Here is a 9,873-nt window from a genome sequence, read left to right as displayed (position 1 = left end):
CCCGGGCCATCTGCCGCGCTCCTGGAGGCCCTGATGACGGGCCAGGTGGTGGGCTCAGGGGCTATAAAGCCGGCAGGCCGCAGCAGCCCCCCGCCCTCAGGACCGGCTGCATTCGAGGCTGCCAGCAAGCAGGTCCGTCCGTGGGCTCTGCATCCGCCTGGGTCCGGGGCTGCCCCGCTGGGGCTCAGGGTGTCGGGGCCCAGGTCCACTGAGCGGCAGGAGGATGTGCACTCTCTTGGAGCACCCGGGGCGGGGCCCTGGCTGAGGGTCCTGGGTTGGGGGCCCTGGTTGAAGGTGCTGGGCTGGGGGCCCTGGCTGAGGGGCTGGGCTGGGGGACGGCCCTGACTGAGGGTCCTGGGCACCCCTCCCCTGGCTCAGCCCCCGCTGTCGCCAGGTCCTCGCAGCCCCGCCATGGCCCTGTGGATACGCCTGGCGCCCCTGCTGGCCCTGCTGGCGCTCTGGGCCCCCGCCCCGGCCCGCGCCTTCGTCAACCAGCATCTGTGTGGCTCCCACCTGGTGGAGGCGCTGTACCTGGTGTGCGGAGAGCGCGGCTTCTTCTACACGCCCAAGGCCCGCCGGGAGGTGGAGGGCCCCCAGGGTGAGCCCCCGCTGCCCCCGCTCCCCCCCGGTCCCCCTGGCTCCCACCCTGGCCTCCCGCTGGCGCCTGGCAGAAAATCAGGAGAGATTTTTAAAAAGGAAAACCATGTCCTGTTGTTCACATCCTGGAAGTGACCAGCTCCCTGGGGGCTAAGCCAGGACGACCCCCAGGGGGGCCTCACCCCCTCCACCCTGCCTTCTCATCTGGGCCCCCTCGCCTCCTCCCATGAGGGCAGCTCTGGGGGGTATCTGACGACGTGAGGCCAATCCAGGGGCCGAGGGTCTCGGTGGGCAGCCCTTGGTGGTGATGGGGGGATGCCCACGGGAGATGCCCCGTCACCCGGAGAGAGGGCCCCGTCCCGGGTGGGCTGGCGGGAGCTGGCGGGGGGAGCGGGGAAAGGGCGCCTGGGCAGGGTCCCGCTCCAAGGCCGGGCAGGGCGGGCAGGGGGGCGTCCGCTGCCTGACCGTCTCCCCGCAGTGGGGGCGCTGGAGCTGGCCGGAGGCCCGGGCGCGGGCGGCCTGGAGGGGCCCCCGCAGAAGCGCGGCATCGTGGAGCAGTGCTGTGCCAGCGTCTGCTCACTCTACCAGCTGGAGAACTACTGTAACTAGGCCTGCCCCCGACACCAATAAACCCCTTGACCAGCCCTGCTGTTGTCGTCTGTGTGGCCTGAGGTCCCGGGCGCCCATGGGGAGGGGGTGAGGAGGGCGGGGCCCCGGCCTGAGACCCCTTTCTGTTCTCACTGCGTCAGCTTTTCTGAGCTGTCTCCACACGTGCTGGGTGCACGAGGCGGGGCCCTCCAAGGTGGCACACTCCCGTCTTCAGGGGTCCTGCTCGCAAGGTGGGCTCCATGGGGCACCTGCCCAGGCTACCACCAGTCACACCTAAGAGCCCGGGGCTGCCCGGGTCGGCCATGGCTCCAGAGGTCAGCGGGTGACCTGGCTGTACCAAGGTCTGGCCAGCCTGCCAGCCGCCCAGGCCAAACCAATCTCCTCCTCTCCTGAAGGCACTACCCGGGCTGGGGCTTGGGGTGGCTAGGCCTTGGGCTGGGCACCTGGGCTTCCGTGGCTGCAGACCACTCAGAGGCCAGTCTGGTGCCCGGCTGGTGGGGCAATCCTCCATGTACCCCGAAGGCTCGCACCCTGTCACCCCCTCCCTGGGGCCGCATCAACACCCCCCAGGGCCTCCAGAAGGCCCCGCCCCTTGGGGAAGGCAAGGGTTGTGCAGGCAGGTGGCGGGCCGGACACTGGACCCGGAAGAGGAGGGGGCGGGGGCTGGGCTGATCAGTGATCTGTCCGTGGGCTCACACGGGCGGCCCTGTGCGTGCAGGTCGGGGCAGGGGTGCCCCGCAGGAGCTGAGGTATGTGGGTACCTGGAGTGGCCTGGCGGGGGGCAGCTGGGGCTGGGAAGTGGGCTGGTCATCGCCAGGCTGCCCTCAAGGCCCTGCCAGCTGGTGAGACCCTGGGGACCATCTGGACGCTCCCCCTCCCCCTCAGGTGCCAACAGACTCTGTAGAGAGAGGGCAAGGAGGCCTTTGGGGTCCCGGGGTGCGTGGGGCCGTCCCAGAATGCCCTGGTGCAGGATGCCCTGGGTGACGCGGGCTGGGGGGCTCGGGGGAAGGCTGCACGGGGGCAAGGCCATGGGTCACGGTGCCCTGCAGGGGCCTGCCTCCCTGCCGCCTCCTGAGACCCGCTCCAGCCCTGAGACCAGGGACCACCGCCCGAGTCTCTTCCACCAGCCCCTGAGCCTGGGTGATGTGGTTTTGAGCAGGAGGGCTGGAGGCCCTCTGCACCCCTGGTGTGGACGAGGTCACAGAGGGAGGGAAAAGCGGCTGCCATGGCCACCTGGGCCCCTGGGGCCAGGACAAGGTCAGACTGGGTCTCCTACCCCTTGACCGCTGAACCCCAGATGCCCCTGCTTCCCGGAGCCTGCACGCCCCCCATGGCAGCCCGGCCCATGGACCTTGGCTCTGCCACCCACCCAGGCCCTGGCTCCGCCCCTTCTGGGAACTGGAGGCCCGTCCTGGGCTGCCCTTGGGACCTGGGCTTCACTGGCCCGCGGGGCTGACGGTGGCTGCCCGCCGTGTCCAGCCCTGCGTGTCACCCTGGTGTGGCTGAGGGGGTCCAAGGGCCGAGTGCGGCCCCCCACACGCGCCCGGTTCACTCCCTCATGTGTGTGTTCCGCGTTGCACTGTCCACACGCCGCAGGGGTGGGGCTGCTGCTCCTGTGCTCCCAGTGGGGCCCCCGAGGCTGGGGTCGGGCCCCCGGCGCCCACCCACTAAGGACGTTTGCTGGTGTGGCTGCCTCCAGGCTGGACCCCAGATTGTGTCTGCGCCTGGCACAAGTGAGCTGGCACCTACACCCGGCCGTGTTTGCCTTCTGCGGGTGGCAGCAAATATTTACTGTCCTTGCTATTCTCCGGTGGACGCGAGGATGCCGGGGTGGGCCCCTGCCCTTGAGGGTCCCAGTGCCTACTGGGGGCCAGGCCGGGAACAGGGAGAAAGACCAGGTGCCAGTGGCTTGAGGTCCTCCAGAAGGCCCCGTGCAGAGCCCAGGCTGAGCCCCTAGCAGAGTCTGTGTCCAGCTAGACTGGGAGTCCTCACCTTGGAGCCCCCTTGACCCTGGGAGGGTGGGCCCTTGTCCACGCCAGGCGGGCTGTCAGAGCGGTAATTTGCAGGTAGAACCAGCAGAGGGCACCAAAGGCTCACTTTTGCTGAGCTTCCTTTGCGCTGGGCGGTAAGTCCCAGCGGTGTCCCCTCTGCAGGGGCCTGTTGCCCCCACCACCTATATTACCGAGGGCAGGCATGCAGGGGCTGTGCGGGATGCCAGCAGGCTGGCTCCCGGGGGCTCTGGAGGCCGCAAGGCTTAGGAAGGAGAGAGGGTGCCCAAAGCCTCACCCCACCTAGTCAAGCCACCCTTCTAGAGCCCAGGCTCCCTGGGGGAGCAGCTGGACAAGATGCCAGGCCCCCAACATTCTGGACCATGTCACCAGGATAGTCTGACCCTCTGGCTGCAGAATCAGACCTGGGCCGGGAGGCCGTGGGGGTGAACTCCCCCTCTGCCCTCTTCATGGCTGAACAAACCCAGCCTCTGCTGAGGGTTTCCCGGGCCTGGGGGAATTGAGGCTGGGGGCAACGGGGTGGTTGTCACCGTCAAAGCACCCCTTGTTCTGCTCATAGTCACCTCGGCCCCTGGAGCCAGAGGCTCACGCGAGATGGGGGCTTTGAGGACAGGAACCGGGGCCCAGGAGGCCGCGGGCGGGGGTCCAGTTGGGTCAGGGTTCTTTCTCGTGTCCAGGTCCATCTGCTGCCCAGTGCTGGGAGCAGAGAGAGGCCAGTTCCAGAGAGGATGTTGGGGGCAGGGGGTGGCCAGGGGTCCGGGAGCTGTGGAGGGAGCCAACAAGGAGCGGGGGGTGGGCGCCCCAGGGGTCCGGGAGCTGTGGAGGGAGCCAACAAGCAGTGGTGGGTGGGCGCCCTCCCGCCCCTCCCTCGGCGCTGGTTTCTGGCTTCGGAGCAGGACGGCGAGGCAGAGGCTCCTCCCCACTGCCCCCTCCCCAGCCAAGCGTCGGCCCCCACCCCTCAGGTCCTCAGATCACCTCCCCCCGGGTGGTCCCCCGGCCCCTCCCCACAGAGGCTCAAATGTCCCACTCTCTGCCATCTGCTGCTGTCCAGGATCTGACCCAGGCAGCCCACGGAGGGGCCCCCGATGCGGCCCCCAGAACCTGGGCCCGGGATTCTCACCACACAGTACCCACCCTCCAAGGCGCAAGGCTGAGATACGGGATCCTGGGGCCACCTCTGGGCCCTCAGGGTGGGGTGGAGGTGGGTGCAGCCTCCCAGGCCCCCCTCACCCAGAGATGCTCAGACCCTGGGTCGTCCGCTCCTGGTGGAGCCCCGCTCTGTGCTTTGCCGGAGGTGAAGATGGGCCTCCAGGCCCCCAGCCTGGGGGTCCAGAGTGCACGAGCCCCGGGCGGGCCCACCCTCCACAACCCACGTGGCCAAGGCTGCTGAGCCATCGGAACCTCGCGGCGGTGGGAGGGGCGTGTTCCGCCCGCCTCACTCTGACCCCCTTCCCGGCCCATCTGTGTTTTTAGAAAACAGAGCTGGCACCCCCAGGCGGCCCTGCAGCCCAGGGCTGTTCACACCGTGTCTCAAAGCACACGGCTTTCTTCAAAGTCCGGCCTCACTTCAGAGCTTGACCCCGTTCCAGCCCGGCCTCCCCCGGAGCACCCTGCCTGCCCCCCACACCCAAGGCCCACTTGCCCGGGACCTTGGAAGTCCCCTTCCCTCTCTGGGCCTCAGGTTCTGAGCTGGGGTCAGGCTCGAGAGGAGGTTCAGTGGGCAGCCAGAATAGGGCAGGGAGGAGGGGAACGTGGGGGGCCCAGCTGAACCCGAGGCCCTGAATCCATGGCCCAGGCCTCCCTGGCCTCCCCACCCTCTGTGGTCCTCCGTGGTCTCCCAGGGCTGCTCCGGTTCCCCACAGCCCTCCATGGTCTCCCTGGCCTTCTCTGGTCCCCACAGCCTTCCATGGTCTCCTCAGCCTTCTCTGGTTCCCCACAGTCCTCCATGGTCTCCTCAGCCTTCTCTGGTCCCCACAGCCCTCTGTGGTCTCCCTGGACTTCTCTGGTCCCCACAGCCCTCCGTGGTCTCCTCAGCCTTCTCTGGTCCCCACAGCCCTCCGTGGTCTCCTCAGCCTTCTCTGGTCCCCACAGCCCTCCGTGGTCTCCTCAGCCTTCTCTGGTCCCCACAGCCCTCCGTGGTCTCCTCAGCCTTCTCTGGTCCCCACAGCCCTCCGTGGTCTCCTCAGCCTTCTCTGGTCCCCACAGCCCTCTGTGGTCTCCCTGGACTTCTCTGGTCCCCACAGCCCTCCGTGGTCTCCCTGGACTTCTCTGGTCTCCACAGCCCTCCGTGGTCTCCCTGGACTTCTCTGGTCCCCACAGCCCTCCATGGTCTCCTCAGCCTTCTCTGGTCCCCACAGCCCTCCGTGGTCTCCTCAGCCTTCTCTGGTCTCCACAGCCCTCCATGGTCTCCTCAGCCTTCTCTGGTCCCCACAGCCCTCCGTGGTCTCCTCAGCCTTCTCTGGTCCCCACAGCCCTCCGTGGTCTCCCCGGACTTCTCTGGTCCCCACAGCCCTCCGTTGTCTCCCTGGACTTCTCTGGTCTCCACAGCCCTCCGTGGTCTCCTCAGCCTTCTCTGGTCCCCACAGCCCTCCGTGGTCTCCTCAGCCTTCTCTGGTCCCCACAGCCCTCCATGGTCTCCTCAGCCTTCTCTGGTCCCCACAGCCCTCCATGGTCTCCTCAGCCTTCTCTGGTCCCCACAGCCCTCCGTGGTCTCCTCAGCCTTCTCTGGTCTCCACAGCCCTCCATGGTCTCCTCAGCCTTCTCTGGTCCCCACAGCCCTCCGTGGTCTCCTCAGCCTTCTCTGGTCCCCACAGCCCTCCGTGGTCTCCCCGGACTTCTCTGGTCTCCACAGCCCTCCATGGTCTCCTCAGCCTTCTCTGGTCCCCACAGCCCTCCGTGGTCTCCTCAGCCTTCTCTGGTCCCCACAGCCCTCCGTGGTCTCCCCGGACTTCTCTGGTCCCCACAGCCCTCCGTGGTCTCCTCAGCCTTCTCTGGTCCCCATAGCCCTCTGTGGTCTCCCTGGACTTCTCTGGTCCCCACAGCCCTCCGTGGTCTCCCTGGACTTCTCTGGTCTCCACAGCCCTCCGTGGTCTCCTCAGCCTTCTCTGGTCCCCACAGCCCTCTGTGGTCTCCCTGGCCTTCTCTGGTCCCCACAGCCCTCCATGGTCTCCTCAGCCTTCTCTGGTCCCCATAGCCCTCTGTGGTCTCCCTGGACTTCTCTGGTCCCCACAGCCCTCCGTGGTCTCCTCAGCCTTCTCTGGTCCCCACAGCCCTCCGTGGTCTCCTCAGCCTTCTCTGGTCCCCACAGCCCTCTGTGGTCTCCCTGGACTTCTCTGGTCCCCACAGCCCTCCGTGGTCTCCCTGGACTTCTCTGGTCTCCACAGCCCTCCGTGGTCTCCCTGGACTTCTCTGGTCCCCACAGCCCTCCATGGTCTCCTCAGCCTTCTCTGGTCCCCACAGCCCTCCGTGGTCTCCTCAGCCTTCTCTGGTCTCCACAGCCCTCCATGGTCTCCTCAGCCTTCTCTGGTCCCCACAGCCCTCCGTGGTCTCCTCAGCCTTCTCTGGTCCCCACAGCCCTCCGTGGTCTCCCCGGACTTCTCTGGTCCCCACAGCCCTCCGTTGTCTCCCTGGACTTCTCTGGTCTCCACAGCCCTCCGTGGTCTCCTCAGCCTTCTCTGGTCCCCACAGCCCTCCGTGGTCTCCTCAGCCTTCTCTGGTCCCCACAGCCCTCCGTGGTCTCCCCGGACTTCTCTGGTCCCCACAGCCCTCCGTTGTCTCCCTGGACTTCTCTGGTCTCCACAGCCCTCCGTGGTCTCCTCAGCCTTCTCTGGTCCCCACAGCCCTCCGTGGTCTCCTCAGCCTTCTCTGGTCCCCACAGCCCTCCATGGTCTCCTCAGCCTTCTCTGGTCCCCACAGCCCTCCATGGTCTCCTCAGCCTTCTCTGGTCCCCACAGCCCTCCGTGGTCTCCTCAGCCTTCTCTGGTCCCCACAGCCCTCCATGGTCTCCTCAGCCTTCTCTGGTCCTCTGTAGTCCTCCGTGGTCTCCCTGGCCTTTTTCATCCTCTGTAGCACCGCCTGACGTCTCGCAGCTCAGCCTGCCCAAGGAAGGCTTCCAGTGTCAGGGAGAGGGAGAGGGTGGAAGGTGGGCTTCCTCCTTGAGGCCTAGATGATGGGTCTGTTTTTGGCTGCCTGCTGCGGGTGCTTCCTGGACCCACGTTCTGCTTTGGGGACAGAGAAGCAGAGAGGCCAGGCTCCAGGCGGTGGAAGAGCTAGTAGACTGACAGAAGGGAGGAAAGTCTACAGGCCGCCCTCCAGCTGCTCAGATCAGTGGAGGCAGAACAGGCAGGCTGGGAGGCTTCCTGAAGGAGGTGTCCCGTGTCCCCAGGCAGGTGTCTTGGCCTTAAGATGGAGTCCACACTCGGCTCTCACTGCCGAGGGTGCAGACCAAACCTAGGGATCGCTGTGGGCAAATACAGCTGGTCCCGCCCTCCCTGGAGCCAACTGGGAGCTGTGTTCATGCAGAGATACCATCCTCCAGGTCTGGGCACAAAGATGGCCAGGTAGAGGCCTGGAGGACACAGTGGGCCAAGTCCTGCGGGTGCCCCAGCTCCCCAGAAGCCCTCACTGTGCTGGGGCCAGCAGGAGGGTCCACTCCAGGCCAGTGCAGGGCTGAAGGGTGAGAGCTGGTCGGCAAGGCAGGCTGGGCTTAAGTCCTTGCTCTGACTGTGTGGTTTTGGCAAAGTTACTCATCATTTCTGTGCCTTGGTTTCCTCATCCATCAAAAGGGAACCCACAGAGATTCTCCCTGCTGTGGTGGCTGAGGATCCAGCAGGGTGACATGTGTGAGTGAGGGGCCCCCAGGCCTGTTGCCGTGGTGACATCAGGTCCTCTGAACCGCGTCCTCGGCTCCTGCCCAGTGGGACAGGCCGTGGCCTCAGACGTCCTCCTCAGCCCCAGCACGTGCTGTGTTGCTGCCTGTGGGCCGGGCGCGTGTGCAAGGCAGGCCCAGGGCGGGCGGCCTGCGCAGGGCGCGTCCTGCGGCTCCAGACTCTGCATCTCCAGCAGGTTTCTCCCCCTCTCCGGGCCTCAGGGCTCCGCAGGCCCGCTGCTCCTCTAGGCAGCAGAGGCAAGAGGCAGCTGACGCACTTTCCACAGCAAAGGAGCAGGCCCCAAGGCTCCCAGGGTGCCCCGTGGGTGTGGCTGCCAGGCGGACCAGCCCCCCAAAGGAAGAGGCCCAGGGCTTGGGGGCCTGCGGGGCCCACATGTCTTGAAATGAGGTGGAGGGCTGGTTGGGGGAAGGAGCGTGCATCCCAGGGGGCCTGGGGGCTCCTGTGTGCCTGGGGGCCAGGGCCAGACTCCCTCCCCCCAAACTCCAGAGCCCTCTCAGGTGGCAGGTTTTACCTGCAGGGGATGGAGGGGATGACAGGTGTCCCAGGACCAGCCTGGCAGTGACTCAGCTACCAACATCCAGGAAAGAATGCTCGTGTGGTCAGGGGAGTCAGGGGAAACGTACCTTTGCATTGAGAAAGTGTAATGATGAGCAATGACAAACAGGTATCCGTAGGTGGACTGGGCTGGGCGCCGACCTATGGGCATCCAGGCACCAGCACGTCAGCCTGTGAGGTCAGAGGGACACGGAGGCCTGGGGGTGACAGGCTCGCCCCTGCAGCCTCCGGGTCCCCTCCCGCCCCGTCCTCCCCGGGTCCTCCCACTGTTTTGCCCAGGGCGGCCTCACCCTGGCCTCTCCGGCCGCCTGCATGGAGGTGGCTGGGTCACCTGGTTCCCGACGGTGCGGGGCTCTTGGGACACCTAGTGATGTCAGGATGGGGGCTCTGTTATCCACTGCTCCTGGGTTTGGTGAAGTGGCTCCTCCGTTATCCTCCCGGCAATATGGATTCTAGAAAAGCCAGGTGCTGTCTAATAAGGCTGTGGTTGCATTTCTCGATGTGGCCGCGAGGTGTCAGGCTTGGGTCAGGTTTGGAAAGCCGTTCAGGGACCGGGAGTCAGGCGCCAGTCAGCCCCCCACTTCCGCCCCCCGCTGGTTTCGGGGACCCTGCCTGAGGACGGGGCCGGGGGGTGGGCTGGGTATCAGATATCTATCAGATATCTATCTGATATCTATCAGACAGTAATCTATCTGATTGTATTCAGGTGTAAACATAATGCCGTTTTCTCTAATTCCCAGAACACAGTGGATGTTTCAGGAAGGCGTCCCGGGCTCAGCCGCTTGGGTCACCCACCTTGCCACACGTTTGGGGTGGGGAACCCCCAGGACCTCCCACCACCATCGATTCTGTAAAGCCAGGGCAGGGGCCTGATGAAAGCCTCAGATCCGAGTGAAAAGGTGCAGAGCCCACCTGAACCCCAACAGTGCAGGGGGCCTCTGTCTTGTGGGAAGAATGTTACTGGTTTGCCCCCCAGCCCCCTTCCCAGGGTGCCCCAAGTCACCCCTCAAGACCTTGCGAGCGTGCGCTGTAATTCTAAAAGTGACCACCAGGTGTCAGCATGAGGCCACTTAAGCAGCCAAATGGAGGCAGCTTGCCCCTGGGGATTTCTGAGCCTCTCTCTCAAGTCTCTCCTGCATAACCAGGATCTGACCAGGACCCTAGGCCGGGGTAACCCCCTCCCAGGCCTAAGAGGCAGTGGGGCAGCGAAGTTT

The 9,873-nt window shown here is 66.0% G+C and overlaps 1 protein-coding gene and 1 pseudogene across 2 annotated transcripts in view; both read left to right on the top strand.

The window, feature by feature from the left end:
- Positions 1-317: 317 nt before the first annotated feature.
- Positions 318-1,258, top strand: INS (insulin). The gene is made up of 2 exons (XM_086383847.1): positions 318-598; positions 1,076-1,258. The coding sequence occupies exons 1-2, from the start codon at positions 412-414 to the stop codon at positions 1,204-1,206; spliced, it is 318 nt and encodes a 105-aa protein (XP_086239973.1). The 5' UTR covers positions 318-411; the 3' UTR covers positions 1,207-1,258.
- Positions 1,259-1,700: 442 nt separating this feature from the next.
- LOC147341689 (uncharacterized) overlaps positions 1,701-9,873 on the top strand; it is a 12,566-nt pseudogene continuing 4,393 nt past the window's right edge. The window contains exon 1 of the transcript XR_015157291.1: positions 1,701-1,955. The product of XR_015157291.1 is annotated as an uncharacterized LOC147341689 (transcript). The remainder of the gene's footprint in view (positions 1,956-9,873) is intronic.

Source organism: Bos grunniens, chromosome 29 (assembly GCF_055505025.1).
Source record: "Bos grunniens cultivar Pamir isolate PY7600 chromosome 29, Bosgru_T2T1.0, whole genome shotgun sequence".
Classification (NCBI taxonomy): Eukaryota; Metazoa; Chordata; class Mammalia; order Artiodactyla; family Bovidae; genus Bos; species Bos grunniens.
This window is presented reverse-complemented; position numbering and strand designations above follow the sequence as displayed.